The 19052-nt window shown below is 47.2% G+C and overlaps 7 protein-coding genes across 7 annotated transcripts; 4 read left to right on the forward strand and 3 right to left on the reverse strand.

Moving 5' to 3' along the window:
• Window positions 1-384: 384 nt before the first annotated feature.
• FMAN_10863 (uncharacterized protein) lies at window positions 385-3451 on the forward strand (the record flags this gene model as incomplete). The annotated part of the gene is made up of 7 exons (XM_041823625.1): window positions 385-687; window positions 734-926; window positions 980-2008; window positions 2059-2170; window positions 2222-2476; window positions 2526-2971; window positions 3021-3451. 7 exons carry the CDS (start codon window positions 385-387, stop codon window positions 3449-3451), a joined length of 2769 nt encoding a protein of 922 aa, XP_041689186.1.
• Window positions 3452-5026: 1575 nt separating this feature from the next.
• FMAN_10862 (uncharacterized protein) lies at window positions 5027-7634 on the forward strand (the record flags this gene model as incomplete). The annotated part of the gene is made up of 4 exons (XM_041823626.1): window positions 5027-5505; window positions 5570-5787; window positions 5869-6298; window positions 6380-7634. 4 exons carry the CDS (start codon window positions 5027-5029, stop codon window positions 7632-7634), a joined length of 2382 nt encoding a protein of 793 aa, XP_041689187.1.
• Window positions 7635-8084: 450 nt separating this feature from the next.
• On the forward strand, window positions 8085-9074 carry FMAN_10861 (uncharacterized protein; the record flags this gene model as incomplete). The annotated part of the gene is made up of 1 exon (XM_041823627.1): window positions 8085-9074. One exon carries the CDS (start codon window positions 8085-8087, stop codon window positions 9072-9074), a length of 990 nt encoding a protein of 329 aa, XP_041689188.1.
• A 459-nt stretch (window positions 9075-9533) lies between these two features.
• On the forward strand, window positions 9534-11290 carry FMAN_10860 (uncharacterized protein; the record flags this gene model as incomplete). Its single annotated transcript, XM_041823628.1, has 9 exons — window positions 9534-9649; window positions 9696-9736; window positions 9789-9866; window positions 9932-10044; window positions 10178-10190; window positions 10244-10668; window positions 10726-10810; window positions 10862-10982; window positions 11047-11290. The coding sequence occupies 9 exons, from the start codon at window positions 9534-9536 to the stop codon at window positions 11288-11290; spliced, it is 1236 nt and encodes a 411-aa protein (XP_041689189.1).
• A 93-nt stretch (window positions 11291-11383) lies between these two features.
• On the reverse strand, window positions 11384-12711 carry FMAN_10859 (putative endopeptidase K; the record flags this gene model as incomplete). The annotated part of the gene is made up of 4 exons (XM_041823629.1): window positions 11384-11924; window positions 11979-12151; window positions 12204-12383; window positions 12433-12711. 4 exons carry the CDS (start codon window positions 12709-12711, stop codon window positions 11384-11386), a joined length of 1173 nt encoding a protein of 390 aa, XP_041689190.1.
• A 1057-nt stretch (window positions 12712-13768) lies between these two features.
• Window positions 13769-14611, reverse strand: FMAN_10858 (related to NADPH:quinone reductase and related Zn-dependent oxidoreductases; the record flags this gene model as incomplete). Its single annotated transcript, XM_041823630.1, has 1 exon — window positions 13769-14611. The coding sequence occupies one exon, from the start codon at window positions 14609-14611 to the stop codon at window positions 13769-13771; it is 843 nt and encodes a 280-aa protein (XP_041689191.1).
• A 1124-nt stretch (window positions 14612-15735) lies between these two features.
• FMAN_10857 (uncharacterized protein) lies at window positions 15736-19009 on the reverse strand (the record flags this gene model as incomplete). The annotated part of the gene is made up of 3 exons (XM_041823631.1): window positions 15736-16894; window positions 16944-18354; window positions 18409-19009. The coding sequence occupies 3 exons, from the start codon at window positions 19007-19009 to the stop codon at window positions 15736-15738; spliced, it is 3171 nt and encodes a 1056-aa protein (XP_041689192.1).
• Between the last annotated feature and the right edge of the window lie 43 nt (window positions 19010-19052).

Below are 19052 nucleotides of genomic sequence, written 5' to 3' on the forward strand. Positions count from 1 at the left end.
ATGCTGCCTTATGCGAATCAACTAGCCTCTGGGCTCTGGCCAATCTGCCTTGGGCCCATGCGCAGTTGGCACTGCCATGTTGGCGATTGAACGGCCCTGGCCCGGCCACCTAGAACCAATCAATCAACGCCACGTAAAACGTAATTGTTATTTTCAACCCCAAGATACTCAAAGCAAGAGGTGAGTCGGCTGCAAAGCCCCCACACGGCCTCATAACAGGTCTCACTTGGCGGTGGCTTGTGAATGTCAATGGCAGCCCTCAAATAATATCTGCCGTTCTCAAATTTCCTGTATTCTCAATTCCCACAAAATCAATCTTTCTATGCTATTCAACAATCTCTCGAAATTCCACTTGCTGTTCTATCAAACCGCTAGACCAGCAACATGCCGCTTGCTCCCACGATCAATCTGGAAGCCCGACGCACTATTGAAAAGGCGTTTAAAGATCTAGAAAGCACGGTATCAGCTAGCGATCGCATAAGCCTTCAGGATACAACTCTTGACGATGTACGAAAAGCAGCGCACCTTGTCGAAGATGAACTTGCGGCTCGCCAATCACTTCGCAATATGAGGAGACTTGAACCTCTTTTCACGGGTTTGGAGTATTACTCTAAAACAATCGAGGTCTTATGCAACGGGGCTCCATATATGCCGTGGATATGGGCTCCAATCAAACTCGTTCTTAAAGTAAGATTTTTTAGTTGTATAGGCCAAGATGCTGATAGCTTATTAGATCTCCTCTGACTACATTGAAGGATTTGAGAAAATTATCAAGGTCTATTGCCAAATCGCCGAACCACTAAAAAGGTTCCAGAAGCTCAATCGCGCATTTTATAGCGACAAAGATATCCAGCAGACTCTTGCCATCTTTTATTCAGATATTCTAAAATTCCATAAGGAAGCGTATCAGTTTATTCGCCGGAGTTGTGAGTTTCCTCTTAAATGTACAGCAAATAATACTACTAGCTGACTTGAACAGCCTGGCGACTACTATTTCTTACATCATGGGGACGTTTCCAACGGCGTTTTGAAGGTATCATCCAAGACTTGAAAGCTCACGAAGAACTAGTTGACAAGATGGCTATTGCCACTAACATTGCCGAATCAAAAGACTGGCGAAAGGAACTCAGGCAAGAAATGGAAAGCTGGAGACAGGAACAAGTGGAAAGAATGGCTAAAGAAGAGACCGAAGAGGTCGTAAGGCAATACCTTGCAATCACCAGCTACCTCAAGGTCGATGATTCTATAAGCGCCAAAGTCTTTGATGCCATTGCTTCAGAGGCTGTTGACAGTGTCGGGACAAGCAGCTGGATCTTAGGCCAGTCTGAAATACAGGCTTGGTTAAGATGTCACCCCTCTTCCACATTCATGCTTCTTCACGGGCGTCCCGGAAGTGGGAAGAGTGTGCTGGCCACGCAGATTGTCCAGTTCCTCCAGGCATCTCAACAATCACTAGTCATGTCACATTTCTGCACATATGCTTACGAAGAGTCGATGGACTATGACAAGCTATTGAAGAGTCTTCTTCTGCAACTCATTCGCTCCGACAAAGACCTCATAGATTATGTGTATGATATGTTGCTGCGCAAAAGCAGGGTCCCCAGCTCTAAAATCGTCGAAGCACTCATTTTGGATTCTGTGCGTGCCTCGTCACTTGACCCGTCACGAACTAGGTACATCCACATCGTCATAGATGGACTGGACGAATGCGATCAAGCGACCCAGTCTAAAGTCACAAAGCTTATGAAACGGATGGTATCTGCCGCCTTTTCATCCGGATCGACCATCTGCAAAGTAATGCTCTCAAGTCGCTCTTCTCCTGCAATCACGAAAACGGCAAAGCAATCGCAAAGAGTGTGCCTCTCCAACGAGAACAAGCACCTCGAAAGGGCTATCGAGGTGTATGCAGGGCACAGGCTTTCCCTCCTCGAAACGGAGCTTTCTCAACTACAGGTTACTCCTGACGATATCTCTGACCTGAGTTGTCGCATTGCGAAAAGGGCAGAAGGTAACCTCCATCCCTGATATGTTCTTGGGGTCTGAGCTAATAGTTCTGAGGAATGTTTCTTTGGGCCCGACTCGTACTAGATTACTTGGCAAACAATATGTTTTTGCAGCGAGAGGAGGTTTTGTCAGCACCTGAAGCCTTACCCCGAGCACTACAGCAGTTGTAAGAATGGCGTTCATGTCCCGGTGACAGGGAAACTGACATATGTTATAGCTACGAGAAGATCTTGACACATATAACTAGTCATTTTGACGAGCGGTCCCTGGAGCGCATGAAACTAATTTTTGAGTGGATCGCTTTCGCGAAAAGACCCCTTCGAAAGGCTGAGTTCCGATCTGCATTGGCTTTTAGCTCTGGAAACCCGGATACTGGCGAACTAGCGCCCCAATATCTCTTTGATAAGTGCAGTCCGCTGATAGAGGAGCGATACGACTCGACATTCGCATTTATCCATGTTTCTGTCAGAGAGTAGGTAGTTTGATCTACCTTATCTAGAGACCGATGCTAATATTTGCAGCTATCTAGAAAGCAGTGACAGCATAATGGCCATTGATGAGTCTAGCAGCATCAGATCACATGGACAAGCAATTGCAGCTTGCCTTGTCTCTGGTTTGCAAATATTCACGCCGAATTATCCCGAACACAAGCGGCAACTGAGAGTTCTGCGTGGCATTCATGCCTTCCATACGTATGCCAGCCAATATTGGGTGCACTATGTTCTTGATACTTGCGATTCTCCCGAGACTAATCACGGATCCAATTTCTTGACCTTATGCAGCGAGCTCTGCGCCAAGTTCAATCCAGCGTCTGACACTTGTCACAGCGCGGATATCGGGGCGCCCCCTTGTCTTGATCCACGACTGGCGGCAGTTCATTTTGTGGACAAATCCTTAGGCGCAGTAGTTCAGCGAATCTTGGAACAAGAGCGGAACCAGTATCTTGAAGAGCCATCGCCAGAAGATGGTACGTATATCCAAGGAGGCTGAGATAGAAATTGCTAATATCGATATAGACTCTGTCAGTGACATAGTTGAAGTGACAAGCCTCAAATCACTACTGAATAATTACCAACAAACCATACGACAGTTACTATCGTTGCCAGGTTGTACAGGAGTCAGCTTTCATAATCTCGAGAGATTTAGACAAGAATTCCGATCCTCTGCATTTACTTGTCGCCTGCCTTCGTGTCGGCGCTCGGTAGAGGGGTTCGAGACCCACTCCCTTCTGGTTGCCCATGAATCCTCGCACCGTAGGATCTTATGTGAGGTACAGGGATGTCTATATCCGCCATTTATAAGCATCGAGGCTCTGCAACGACACCAGATAAAATATCATGATTTGCAGGTGGCTAACATAAGAAGAACGATTATCAAAGAGGCACCGGGGCAGCCTGCAAGATTCAAAAATCTCATAATGGCTGGCACCGTTAAACTACGGATATAACTGCTGCCTATAAGGTTAAGCTTTAGGCCATAAATACAGGAAACTCAAAAGGTTCGGGCTCGAAATCTGTTTTCTCTCTTAAGACTAACTGGATTGCGGATGCTTGTCCATGGAGCCGTATCATAGCCGCTGAACGATAGCAATTTGCTGCAAGGCCCCAATCTCCACGAAAGGATGGCCGTTGATGCAAGGTTATTGTCAATGTCCGGGTCTCTTTACTCTGAGGCAACGGCTCACTCGGGTACCACCACATCATTTATTGAGCTCCCGGGGCGTCGCCATACGCCTCATCAGTCGAATATTCAACTTGAGCAGTAAAGCAGACCAGAGTATGCAAAGCATGGCCGCTTCCACGCGCATAAGGGCCGGGCTATACAATAACATTTTTTGCGAGTGAGTATATGCTTCTCATTCGGGTACCTAGGTATTTCGCTCCTTTGTTTCTTCTTGATTAATGCAGATTGCATCTATCCGTGGGATACAAGCCTTGTCGGGGTAGCGGAGGTGATCCAACGCGTCTGCCAGGTTAGCCCCAATCAATGTATATGATATATCAGACTTTGTCTCTATCCAGACCTCGATCATTCCCATTCATCGAACCCCACACCTATAATAACGCATCATACTATTGTTGACTGCTTACAAATTCCTCGATCTTAAGTAGATGGTAAAACGAAGGGTCTACTCCAAGGTCGGGATGAGCCCAAGAGTTCCTATGGCCTTTGGGGTTCATAAATAAGTAGCGGCCCTCCTACGTTGTATTTACTATCCATTCTTTCGTTGCCGTTGCCGTCTTCTCCACTTCCTCCAGCTCCATGCGGGTATCTGTTTTGGGCTCTTTTTTGGGCCCACGAATAAGTGAAATATGGGGTATCTTGAATGTTATTTGCTGTCCCAGTAGAGCTAGCATTGGCACTATGAGAGGAACCTCATCCGCCTTTTTTTCAAGCTGCTGTATTGTTGTCTAGCTTAATGACAAATGTAAGGGTGTATGACTTAGGTGGGATGAAAACAAACTTGCCACATAAAGCAAACCTAATTTATGGCAAGTGAGTTAGTTCATTATGATCTATCTGCAAGTTTTCCTGAAACAGGCAGGTATCTTCGAAAGTTCAGTAACATGAGATCTCGGAGAATTTAGCCACTTAAACAGTTCCGACGGCTATTTTCTCGTATTCCATGAGGAGTATGTCGACTACAAGTATTAGTCGGCACGCGGCAAGGATTATTGTAGATCACATCCACATTCAACGATGATGCACGCCGGCCAGCGATGGCACGGATAAATTGACCAAACCCGCTTAATTTCTGATTCAAACGGAGTACCGTCGGCTATTTTCGAATATGTTGTATTTCGGCTCACCGGCAATGTTAAGCAAAACTAGTTAGTGACTGCGAACCAGGAATGTTGTAGATCCCATCCCCAAGAATATGTTTTGCGTTAAATGTATAGTTTTACCCCAGATTCGGTCAATACGAAGCGGTTACTGATTTCTATTTAATTGCTGCATTCCTCTTCACCTCTAAGTTAGACATAACCGACACAACTTGCTTTTGCATGGCTATCAATTCAAAATGCATATACTCTCCTTCAATGTCTTTCTTGCCCTTGCCGCCTCGGTAGAAGCCTTGAAAAGCAACTACTCCGGCTCACGGCACCTTTGGTATGATAGTCCTGGGAGCGATTTCAGGTCATCTCTACCAATCGGCAACGGCAGACTGGGTGCCCTCGTCCAAGGTTCCATCTCCGAAAAAATCATCATCAATGAAAACTCGGTATGGAGCGGTCCTTTCCAAGACCGGATCAATCCCGGCTCCTTGGAAGCGTTTCCCAAGGCTCGCAAGTTGTTGACTGCAAATGACTACACGGGAGCTGCGGGGTTGGCCAGCGACATGTACGGAATACCCCCACAGAACAGGTGGTACAGCGTGACGGGAAATCTGCTCTTGGACTTTGGGCATCAGACTGAAGAAGTCTCAAACTACGAGAGATGGCTAGACACCCTGGAGGGCACCACTGGTATTAGCTACGATATCAATGGAGTCACATACACGTAAGTGCGATCGACTTGAAGCATTCGTGTTTCTATCAGTTCATCCGAGTTGACAAGAGAATAGTCGCGAAGTTGTAGCCAACTTTCCACTTGGTGTCATTGCTGCGCGGTTCACTGCAAGCAAGCATGGTGCACTGAATATCGGCGTGAGCCTTGAGCGTGACAGAGGCGTCATTAGTAACATCGCAACTGAAGGAGAACACAACGTCATGATGGATGTTGGAGGCTCAGGAGCAGACGCAATTCCTTTCACTGCAGGCCTTCGCGTTGTTCCGTACAATGGTACGTGCAGTAGAGATTGATGAAACGCCAAATGACAACCATTGCTCCCTTAGACATGACTGACCATGATTTACACATCAGGGACCATAAAGGCAGGCGGGTCTGTCTTGAACATCACAAACGCCTCCACCGTCGATCTTTTCTTGGATGTAGAAACAAGCTTTCAGTGGAGTTCCGAGTCTCAATGGAAAGCTGGCCTTGCGAACAAGCTGGACAATGCAGCGAAGCGCGGGTTCACGTCTCTCAAAGCTGAAGCCATCTCAGACCACCAGAACCTGATGCAGCGTGTAGCCCTCGATCTCGGATCAAATGATGCCACTTCGAGTCTGCCAACGGATCAACGAGTCAATGCATACGCGAGTAACCCAGACGACGATCCTGAGTTTGTTACGCTGAGTTTCCAATTTGGCCGTCACCTGCTTGTCTCTGCTTCTAGAGACACTGGGGGTTCTGGCCTAGGAGTCCCAGCAAATTTGCAGGGTATTTGGAACGACATGTATAATCCTCCTTGGTAAGATTACCCTCCTCACCTACAGTTACATTAAGCAAGATGCAGAAACAGCTAGTTGGGGTTGGCTAACTGATGAAATAGGGGCAGTAAGTTCACTGTCAACATCAACACGGAGATGAATTACTGGCTAGCTGAAACAACCGACCTCACGGACACCCTCAGGCCACTTTGGGACCTCATGTATCGCAGCCGCGATAGAGGGTCCGAAGTTGCCACCAAGATGTATGGCTGCCCAGGCTATCTGTCGCATCATAATCTTGACCTCTGGGGCGATTCGGCACCTCACGATAGTGGTACGGCTTATTCCATCTGGCCATCAAGCAACCTGTGGCTTTCTCAGCACATGATGGAGCATTACCGATTTACTGGTGACAAGACGTTTTTGAGAGAAAAGGCTTGGCCGCTATTCAAAGACATCGCGGCATTTTTTGACTGCTACCTCTTTGAATTCGATGGCAAATGGACCTCTGGACCTTCCACTTCCCCCGAGAATGTTTTCATTATTCCCAAGGATGGGTCAAAGGCTGGTAGCAAAGAGTCTTTCGATATTTCCATCACCATGGACAACTCTCTACTGCGCGAATTCTTCTCCAACGTCATCGAGGCAGCGGGCATCCTTGGCACAGATCTTAGCACAGATAAGGTCCTCTCAAAGGTGAAAGACTACCGAGATGGTTTACGACCTACAGAAATCGGCGCTCGAGGTCAGATTCAAGAGTGGCGTCAAGACTATACAGAAGCCGAACCTGGACACCGCCACTATTCACACCTCGTGGATCTCTTCCCTGCCAGAGCGATGTCCCCTCTTCTCAACAAAACCCTTGCGAATGCAGCCCAGAAGAGTATCGAACTTCGACTCGCTGCGGGTGGTGCGTCCACTGGCTGGTCGCGCGCGTGGACAGCAGCGCTTTATGCTCGATTGCTCAACGGCGACAAGGCATATGACAACATTCAGACTCTACTTGGCCGCCATCCCGCCACGAACCTGTTTCATAACATCGAACCTGGTCAGGCATTTCAGATTGACAGCAATTTTGGTCTGGTTGCTGCGGTGGCGGAGACTCTGGTCCAGAGCCAGGCCGGTGTTGTGCATATCTTGCCTGCACTGGGCTCCCAGGTGAAGACTGGTTCTGTTTCTGGGCTTGTTGCCCGTGGGGGCTTCCAAGTGTCCATCGTCTGGAAAGATGGGCTTCTTGTGGAGGCAAAGGTCAAATCTAGACTAGGTAATTCTTTGAAGGTGAGGGTTGCGGATGGTTCAAGCTTCGAGATCGATGGAAAGGGAGTAACTGAGGTTGAGACAACATCAGGCCAAACATATACTATTACTCTCGCCTGATCTTCAGCAATACACTAGATAGTCCTGTCTAATATTGACTCGAGTTTTCACGATCGTGCTTGCGTATCATCTGGCTTTTAATTTCCAGAGCCAATGTAGAAAGAAATCCACCAATTTGATCTCATTCAAGCCAGGGCTGTTTTGAAAGTCTTAAGCCGCGCAAGAAGCAGGGAAGATTTATAATTGGAGGTAAATCGTTTAGATACCCACTTGACATTTAGCTCCATTGACTTGATTGGTTGATAAAGTCCGCTGCCTCTGAGCCCGCTCGTCAATCAGTCCAAATCAGGCAAGTGATCGCCATCTTCTAACCAAGCCCATATTTTTTCCATCTCCATGCTTCGCTTTTTACTTATATTCCGCTTCAGCGCTCTTTAACAATCCTCCTTTTACTTTTCCCTCGATAATTTAAATCTCATCATTATCTCATCCTCTCACCACTTCGACAATATGTCCAGTAAAACAAGCTTGGTCTTTGTTCCGGGCGCATGGCATAAGCCATCATGTTATGGCAAAGTAATGGAACAACTACAAAACCAACATCATTTGAGATGCATTCCCGTCACACTTCCAACAACAATGGATGACCCAATGGAGACCTTCAAAGACGATGTTGAGGCCGTCCGTGGTGCTATCAGGCAGGAAACAGAAAAGGGCCGTGACGTGATTGTCATTACGCATTCCTATGGAGGAACGGTTGGGAACAGCGCTGTCAGAGGTTTCTCTAGGCCAGCCGAGTCATCCAAATCAGGCCAAAATCCAGTATCACCATCTACGTCCCGCGAACGGATTCCAGAGACCGGACACGTTGTCGGTATTATCCCCATTGCAACTGGTTTTTGCTTCACTGGACTCACCTTCATGGACCACTTTCTCAACATAACTCCACCGTTCTTTCGCGTCAACAACAAGACTGGATATGCAGATCTCACAGTCCGTCCTCAGAAATTCTTCTACCACGATCTACCGCCTGCCGAGGCAGACCACGCGACTTCTATGCTCACCACGCAAAGCCTCAAAGCACTATTTGAAGGCAGGGAGTACTCGTACTCTGGGTGGTTAGATGTGCCTGTATGGTTCATTGGAACTGTTGAAGATCAGGGGCTGCCTATCCTTGTCCAGAGAGCTCAGATCGGGATGGTGAGGATGCTGGGTGGTCGCGTGGTTTATACCGAGCTCAAGACAAGCCATTCACCATTCCTGAGTCAGCCGAAGCAAGTTGTGCAGATCGTGCTTCAGGCTTTTGAGTCATTCACTGGCACAAGAGCCAACGAAACGCCCGAGACGCTCGAACTGGCAAACAGGTCATTCATTCCTTTAGTAAGTCCTTGGCAACCTTCAACATGGTTTCGGTACGGACTGCCTCTGGTTTTTGGAGGTCTTATAGGCTGTACTATACTATTCTATAGAAGGGTCACGGGTTTGTTTCAGTCCGGGTAGATAAAGAGGGACTAGAGAACTTGGGACGATGTAAATCGGTATAGAGAAGAAATCCCCAATCAATGTTTCGATATTATAGTTTATTGGTTCAAGGTTTGCATGTTCAGTTTCGCGTTCTCCTGCACATTTTAGATAATATATAGAGTTCAATCGAGGATTTACTATCTTTCTCATCGCAGAAGATGCAGCTATATCTACGCGACTTGATTTGTGCATTCAGACTATTCCTAATACCTTCTTTATAGAATTTTCACCTTCAGATGTCAATATACCTATTCAAATCATCATGATATGATCTGATAAAAATGGCTGTTACTCAGCCCACCATGATGCAACGTCAGCACAGCTGGTCATTGGCATGCCAGGGTTCCCCTCTCCCTCTCACGTCCACTCAATTTAAACTGTCAAAAACATCTCTCTCAATAACTTTGATTCAGCGTCGCATTACGATATTTCTTCATGTCGTCGCCAAAGACCAAATCGCCGACTGGGCCGTCATCCCCGGCCTCTGGGCCCAAGTCAACGCCGTCTCCGCAGGCCGAACTCATTCCCGCTGCTGACGACGACGCGGTGGGGTAGCATGAAATGTTCCGTGCTGCTAGTTATGCTAACGTGCTGAAGGACGTTCGAGATGACGCCGACTCGACGCTTGAAACAGACGCGTAAGATTTACTACTACCGGCATGATAAGCCCATACTGATAGCAATTTTTAGTGACAGCTCAACTGCCTCTGTTTCCTCAAGCATCCTCCACTACAGAAGTATTCAAGGTCGCACGTTCCATAGCGACAAGTTCGTGACTGAGTATTCTTTTCCGAATGATGAACAGCAATTAGAGTCTGTTGACATCAGGTGAGATGCTATATCCTCAATCTTTCGCGCTCCGACTCATCGAAGTTCAAGCCATCATTACCTGACGGTGCTGCTCGACGGTCAGTTATATCTAGCTCCCATCGGAGATGACGTCCAGGTATGTGGAGGAATCGTATTGGGTATAAATGATTATAAATGTTGATATATGATTAGAAAGCGCTTGACGTTGGTACGGGAAGTGGTAAGTCGGTGTAGAGTTGATTCCTGATCATAGCTAATGAACCGATTAGGGATCTGGGCAATGTACGACAACTACATGCTCTATTACGCGACGCGACGCTGACACACTTGCAGAGACTTCGCAGATCAGTTCCCCCAAGCAGAAGTAACAGCAACTGATCTCTCACCAACGCAGCCAAAATGGGTCCCTCCGAATGTGCGTTTCGAGATCGATGATGCCACCGAAACATGGACCTGGAAAGATAACACTTTTGATTTCGTTCATATGCGTTATCTCTTTGGCGCCATCCAGGATTGGACTACTTTGTATCAACAGGCCTACCGTGTTTGTACACCAGGAGGCTGGGTTGAGTCCGTTGAAGCCGACATTCATTTTCGCAGCGATGATGGCACAGCTGAGGAACAAGAGGTCTATAAACTGTGCAACAAGCTTTATGAAGAAGGTGGCAAAGCAATTGGTCGAACATTCTTTGTGCATGACTTGCAGCCGAAGGGGATGGAAGAGGCGGGGTTTGTGGACATCAAAACGGTGGACTACAAGGTGAGCGTTCAATTTATCAGTGTGCTCTTACAAGGCTGATTCCATGCGCGATTACAGATTCCAATTGGGGATTGGCCCAAGGACCCGAGACTTGCTGAGGTCGGTCGATTTGTCAAGCTGACATTGGAGAATGACATGGAAGGTATGATGAGTTTATGCTTTTTTTCTGTTCTATGCTCACAGATTATTTAAGGATATACTTTACTATTGTGGAACAATGTGCTACAATGGCCAAAGGACGAGTATCAAGTGTTCCTGATGCAGAGTAGAAAGGCTCTGCGCAACCGCAAGATTCATGGTTATTTTGTGGTACGGTATGTATATGGCCGCAAGCCAGAACAATTATACGACGCTACAGGATAACTGAACCGTCCGTAGGTTGTTTTGCGCAGCCGACTTATCGGGCCGGAGATTCTTAACAGGTCACTGCATTAGCACATTGCAATATTTCAATAACATCAACAATAAAGCAAACCAACTAGTATATACACATCTAGGCCATAGGGATCACAGCATCTATATATCAGTAAATGTATGTTGTTGGCACATGCCTCCACCCTTCATATACGAAAGACACAGGGAAGACCTAGTAGCTATGAGTTCAGGCGACAGGTCATTATAAAGGATTCATCTTCCAAAGCTTATCCAGCATTCCCATGCCCGTCTATCATCTCTTATCGTAGAATTCATCTATCAAAACCATGCAGAGCATAACTTAAACGGACTTGTCATTCTGGACAAGGAGGTTCTTGGTACCACTGGGGACATTATCAATCACGTCCTTAAGAGCAATTCCCTGGAGATACTCGCAAAGACCAGTAGCGGCCTTTCCGAGGCTGAGGAAGTAGGCACCAAGGCCGACAACATGGGGAGTAGCCATGGAAGTGCCAGAGATGGTATTTTTGCCTCCACCAATCCAGGTGCTTAAGACGTCAACGCCAGGGGCGTAGAGATCGATCAGAGAACCGTAGTTGGAGAATTCAGCAACCTTATCGCTGATATCGCTGGCACCAATGGAGCAGACTGAAGGCTCAGAGGCAGGAGAAAAGCCAGCGGCATCCTCGGGGTTGCCGAACAGGTCACCATTTCCTGCGGCGACAACGGCAAAGTAGCCAGCGTCGACGAGGGCCTTGGCAGCCGAGTTGACGGCCGTAGACTTGGTGTTGCCGAAAGACATGTTGATAACCACACCGTTGGGGCAGTCTCGGCTCGGGGCGTCCTGAAGGACTCGGTCCATGCCGGCAATCATGAGAGAGCTGTGATCCGACGTTAGATTTGGGTCTCAAAGACTGAAAACTGAGAAGACGTACTCTGTGCCAAAGCCATACTTGTCGAAGATCTTAATACCGTACAGGCTAGCCTTCTTGGCAACTCCGTAGGTCTTGGAGCCGATAGTACCGGCGCAGTGAGTTCCGTGGCCATGGTCGTCGGTGTTGATGCCGTCGACGTAGGTGGCGACAAACTTGGCACGGCCCTGGAATTCCTGAAAGGCGTGAGTTATAAGATAAAGCATATCGGTAGAGCTTCAAACTTACAGGGTGCGAAACTTCAATGCCAGTGTCAACAACATAGGCGCAGACACCTTGACCAGCAGAGTCGTCATAGGTGTAGGTCCTAGAGCCGGGCGACTTGTTGGACAGACGGGCCAGACCCCAGGTAGCGTTGTTCTGAGTAGCAAAGATCTTGGCCCGGGAGTCCTGCTCAATATACGCAACCTACAACGATGTCAGAATATTGTATGCAGCAAAAGTAGAATCAACTCACGTTGGGGTTCTTTCGGAGCTCCTCAATCTCCTTGTTGGTCAAAGAAGCGGCGAAACCGCCGACCTTCTTGTAGACAATATCAGGGTCGGCAGCCACAGAGTCAACAGCTGTCTTGAGGACCTTGGCGGCATTGATTGAGGCCACATTCTTCATCATGACAATGTACTTTCCCTCGAGCGCCTCTCCTTCCTGACGGGTGATAAGGGGAGCACGCTTGACAGGGCTAGCAGTCGCGGCCTCAGCCATGAGGAGGGCAGTCAAAGCAGCGATAAGACGCATTCTGAAAAGATGTATTGAAGACTTGAGGGAGACGAGATGATAAATACTAGCGGTTGCGGTGATCTACAGACTCTCTTTTACTAGCAAGAGGGAATGGACTACACCTTTATATACTTCTTGTTGCTAAACATCCCGTTCGGAGACTTGTTTGTCGATCATTATCTTGGTCGTATTCTCATGACAAGTAAAGCTTCCATCTGTTTGGCATACGAACTCTGCGTCTCTTTCAGGCCGGAAATTCAAAAGTTCTTGATGATTTCTCGTGTATGCATAGACTCGCGCGATTGTAACCCTTGGTAGTCTTCCCTTCGAGGGCATCTAGTAGCGTATACAATTGTGTGATTGCAAGGCTACACAACATAATTGGTATGCCTCCTGCCTCTTTTGAGACAGCCGAGTCTTTCAGGATATTTGGGTCCATGGAGATCTTATTGGCTACAAGGCCGTATTTCATTTAATCGGATGGTATACGTCGATCATAGCCGGGTTTGTAGCCTTAATCCGTTGGACTTTTCTACTATTGGCAGGAGACCAGTCCGACACCAGTGACCTGAGCACTATCTTCCCTGTAGATAGATAAGACCAATGAAGGGGCCTTTTGTATTTACAGTTACGGGATCTAATTGGTGCGCTTTTTATGGTTACCTGTTAAGGTAATGGCCCGGTCCGGCCGATCATAAGAGGATAATGCAGTCATTGGTTTCGGCAGTTGATAGCACACAAAGTACCGTTTCCGAATGACACTCTTGTTACTTATTCAGGAAAGTGCTCACTGCGGCGGGGTCTGAGCACCTTGTTAATACGGATGAACCCTCCAGGTTTCCTAAACTTTATTTAACAGATCTACTTCTTGTACTCAACTAATCTTTCTACCATCTTATCATTACTTAAGGAGTGGATAAGATTGTAACACCTAATCAGTTATAAGGTTGGTTTTTAAGAAGGTTAGGCGTTATAGCAACAGTAAGACAGAATTCCGCTATCTATAGTCCACAAAACAGCCTGATCCTAATATCCTCAGATTCTATAAGGTAAGGTAGCTTTATCATTTTCGGACTCAATCCCTGTCAGGACTCTGATAAGCTATACATACTCCTGCTACTTTTGTAGCCACAGTGCCATCGCGAATCATTTCGAAGATCTCATCCAAAGCACTTTGTACCTCGTCGTGTCCCTTTACGCGAGCCCAATCCCTGAGTCTAAAAAGTTCAATCCTCGCCCAGGGGCACTCCTTGAGCAGTTCATATGATAGAGCTCTGCCAGAAAGGAGACGATTGTGGACAAGAACTCCTTTTGGGCTCAGCGTGCGAACCAAATCGTCACCTTCAGATCCGCCAACCGCGTTGAATGCAACCGCGAGACCACGGCTACGGGTCAATTCATACAGCTTTTGTGGGAGACTGGCTTCTTCCGAACTGCAGATCACAGCTGCCACGTCTAGCTCTCTCATCAGCTGTTCTCCTGCGTCGGAACGTCTGACCAAGACGACGGGCTCCAGGCCTTTTTTGTTGAGCATACGAATGAGAATTTGGCCGATTGCAGACGTTGCGGCATTGACAGCCACGATTGTGTCCTGTTTCTTGGGTGCGTATTTTTCGACTATCTTCTGAGCTGTCAGCGGATTGATATATGCCATTGCCGCCTGTTCGTCGGTCAGGTCAGATGGAACGCTAGAACACGATTCCTTTCCAGTGACTAACTTTTCAGTGACCTTGACGTCCTGCCAGGTCCCCGAGCTCCCCAATGGTAATACTCTTTGTCCCACCTTCGACTCAGAGACTCCATCGCTGACAGATTCGACTACTACAACTCCTTCATATCCAGGCACAAAGGGAAGAGAAATCCTCGATCCGTAAGCGCCAGAAATGGTAACCAAGTCCGAGGGATTTATGCTGGCCATCAGCATCTGCACCCGGAATTATCCTGGTCCGGAACTTCCGGCTTGTAGGCCTCATGAACGACTACCTCTGCCCCACCAAACTTGTGCGCGATAGTCTTGAACATGCTTAATAGCTGAAATTTACAAGAGGCAATATGTTGACTAATTCAGCGGTGATAATTGCGACGATGTAAGTGTCTTTAGAGTTTTGCTGTTTGGTCTGACAAGGGACAAATGGCCTGATGGTGTGAGCATGATTGGCGATAAGCTGATAAGCATTGCTAGGCAAAGGTTAAACTAGATGAGGACTGCGTGTTCCCCTTGTCAGACATACAACGAGCGCTTTCGTGTGATGCTGCACGAGGACGACAGGGAAAAGTGCTGCTTTCTTTCAATCGAGGCATGAGTGCTGCTGTGTACTGGTCCACTGGAAGAGCTGGTACATCTCCAGAACTTCACATGAACATCCGAAATAACCTGCGGCATATTCTCTGTTGCGTATTAAAGCTTTGTTATTCCACTTCATCTGATAGGAGTCATTCCTCATGAACCATTACCTCCTCGTCTACTTGTACTAAGATGAGACGAAGGCGTATTCCATGTGCCTGACCTTGCGTCCAGGACCGTTCCTATGGTTCTTACGAAGAATATCATGAATATAAACCAACTTTCTAATAAACCGAATAGAACACGGGTTTCTTCACCTACGTTGAGCTTCTCAAGGAACTCACAATAGTCGCTAAATTGTAAAAATAAAAACAATACAGATCACAGGAAACGCTGCGAGACAATTCATTACATACTGATCTGTCTACCTAACGTCTTATAACATCCAGCATGGATTTTTAATAATATAGTGGAAGTCTCAGTTTAAAGAGATATGTTTACGATAGAGTATGTTGAATACCTATAATAACACTACCGCAGTATCGAAGCACTGATTTTGCTACGTTATCTGCGCACCGTTTCAGTTTCGGTCCATCGAGGGCCGTTTGTCAGTAGGGCATGTACCAAATCTACCAAACTCGTGAGGCCCACCAGATCCTACGCTTGCTCTTGCTCTAAATTTGGAAAGCTGCGGTGATTTCAAACCCCCCAAAGCGCCGAAGGTAACTTTTATCAGGCTTGAACGGCACTGCAGCTCTTTAGAGTGGTTCCAACAAGAAACCGAAAGCCGTATCCTGTGTCTTAACTAGCAAATCCTCTCGAATAGCAGGTCTACCAACGCAAGTTCCTACAGCGGAGGCTCTAGCGTCTAGTCTGATGAATACGCAATCTTCCTCGACTAGGTCAGACGGGTGCTTAGCGTTCTGAATCGTTGTATCTCTGTAGTGCGATGCAGTAAAGCTGAAGTGTTCATTTTCTTGTGTCCCAGATAGTCGGGTGACGCGCAGTCCGACATGGGACATTTTAGAATCTCTGAACGTCACCCATCTGGCTTCTTCTCTGTTACCATTTTCTTGTGGGATATCATAGGCAGTCTGAAGCTCTGAGATAGACTCGCAATTCCAGATACCGACTCGCTGGGAGCTTTTCTTATCGGGGTAGCTCTCGCCTGGTCCCAGGCCAAACCAGCTTACATGGTCCAGCAGCTTTGTCCCATAAAGGTTCAAGCCAATACGTGGAAGGAATTCTGGAAAAGACCCAGTAGGACACATGCGAGTGACCTTAATACTGAGAGCTCCAGTTGTATGCACAGTATACTCCATATCTGTATCAAAACCCCAGTCCAGGACCGGTGGAGTGATGAAGAGGTGCGCTTTGAGGATAATCTTGTGGCGATCGAAGCTATCAACCGAAAGTGAACGAAGCTGCGACGCAAGCTTATTGACACCAAATCTCTCCCAGTATGATAGCGACGCACGGGTATCATTAAGGGTACTGGGTCTCCAGAATGATAGGGCAGTGGCTATGCTGGTCTGAATATCGGCGTCCAATAACTTGTCATTACCGTGGATCCAGCGCTTCAATGCACCACGGGCTCGATCAAAGACGAACAGAAAGTCATTTCCAGAAACTGAGATAGTAGAAGGGTCCGAGGACACGCGCAGTTCGGGGTACGGCATACTGACATCATTGAGGGTTACTTCAGCTTCATGGTGATGATCTTGAAGTCGATGTTGACCCCAAGCGACTTCGTGACCGGCATCAGCCCAAGGAGTTGACTGCCTAAGTACCAATGATACTGTCAAGTAAGTTTCTCCTCGCCTATATTGCCGGTGGCTGAGGGGAATAGGTATGATGTGAGTATTGCCGGCTGGGATATCTGGCAATTCGAAGAAGCCTGTATCTAGTAGCGTCGTCCTACATCGATTAGCGCCAGCCAGAGATATAGAGACCTTTTCATACTCACTCATCACCCAGATGTTCCACCTTGAAACTTGCTGATAGATAGTTCAAGGCGACAAAATCATGGCGGTTCTCGATCCTTAGCTTGCCGTTTTCAAAAGAGAAGCCAACAGGCTGAATAACCTTCTTATACTCCATCAGTCCCGGAGTAGGCTGATGCGCGCTATTTAACAAGCCATCCATCAGATATGGCCCGTCATTTGGCTCATCGCCAAAATCCCCGCCATAGGCATAGTATCCCCGGCCATGAGAGCCAGACGACTTCCATAAGCCATGGTTAGCCCACTCCCAGATAAAGCCGCCTTGGAGGCGAGGAAAGTCGCGGAAAGCTTGCTCATAATCCTCCAACCAGCCAGGGCCATTGCCAAGCGCATGGCCATATTCACATAGGACAATAGGCTTATCAAAGTTGCCATCATCTTTTACGCCTTCTTCTTTTGCATACTTGATCAGACGCTCAACACTTGGGTACATATAGCTATACATATGTGTCGTCTCGGCTTGCTCATCTCCTTCATAGTGTACCAATCTGCTCGGATCGAACTCTGTGGCATACTTGAACATTGCCCGGATATTATCTCCGTAGAAGGCTTCGTTGCCAAGACTCCAGATAATAATGCTAGTATGGTTCTTGTCGCGATTGATGACAGTATGAATGCGGTCAATATAGGCATTCTTCCAAGACAGGTTATTGGAAGTATATTGCGCCGCCTTACCAAATACTAGCCTTTTCCTTTCTCCATAATCCATTTCTTCAGGAATATTAAGCGGACGCGCAATAGCATCATAAAACCCATGACATTCCAGGTCAGCTTCAGCCATAACCCACAGGCCTAGCTCATCACAGAGATCTAGGACCTTTGGGTCATGCGGCTGATGAGCACAACGGATTGCATTGATATTATGTGCTTTCATCAACATCAGATCCTTCCTCGCAAACTCGAGAGGAACAGACCGTCCTAAAACAGGATGATGTTCGTGGCGATTGACTCCCTTAAATCGAATTGGCCTGCCGTTAACAGTAAGAAGTCCCTCTTTAATCTCGACCTCCCTAAATCCAATACGATGCTGGACCTTGTGCAGCACAGAATTGGAATCGTTAGATCTCAGGATTATCTCGGTTGAGTAAAGGTATGGGGTTTCCGCGGTCCATTTCTTTGGATTGTCGATCTCAAGGCTTACATCAAGCTGCACGGTGTTTTCATCGATGACGACCTTGCTGGAATTGACCAAGGCGCCTCCATTTTTGTCCAGCTCGGAAAGCCCAACCTCAAGAGTTGCGGACTGTTCGGTAACAACACTAACGGAGACAATGAGAATGGCGTCCTCATAGTTACTATCAAGTTTCGTCTTGATAAAGAAATCTTCAATTCGACAAGATGGGAAAGAGATGAGATACACATCTCGGAAAATTCCTATGGTTTATTAGTTTCTATTGTAGTTAACAACGCTCTGATTCTGTATATTACCTGAAAGCCACCATTGATCCTGATCCTCAATATAGGTTGCATCAGACCATTGGTAAACTCGCACAAACAGTTCGTTTGTATCATTCCGATTGACAAAGGCAGATATATCAAACTCAGATGGGTTTCGAGAGCCCTGAGCATAGCCAACAAGTACGCCATTGATCCAGACGTGGTACGCACTATCAACCCCGTCAAATCGTATTCTTAACTGGTCATTTGAGTCCCAAGCAGGAGGAATGCGAAATGTGCGGCGGTAAGACCCCGTGGGGTTCTCGACGGGGACATAGGGTGGGCAAACCGGAATAGGGAATTGGACATTTGTATAGCAGGGTTTTCCAAAACCCTGTAATTGCCAATGGCCAGGTACCTGAATCTGTTCGGAAACAAGATCTCTTGCCAGGGTTGGTTCTGGGGCTTCAAGAGGTGTAGCAGCAATTGAGAATTCCCACGTGCCATTCAGTGAAATCGAGGTGTCAGGAATATAGTATGATCGGGTATTGAGGGTATTTCGCCTGAAAACAGCTAGATTGGTATAGTCCGGCAGGTACTTATCCTGTTGTGGAGGAATACCCTTGGGCTTTTCATTCGAGTAATCACTCATATTGTCATCAAGATTGCCAACAACGCCTGGGTAGCATTTGTGT

The sequence above is a fragment of the Fusarium mangiferae genome (genome assembly GCF_900044065.1).
Source record: "Fusarium mangiferae strain MRC7560 genome assembly, contig: FMAN_scaffold016, whole genome shotgun sequence".
Taxonomy (NCBI): domain Eukaryota; kingdom Fungi; phylum Ascomycota; class Sordariomycetes; order Hypocreales; family Nectriaceae; genus Fusarium; species Fusarium mangiferae.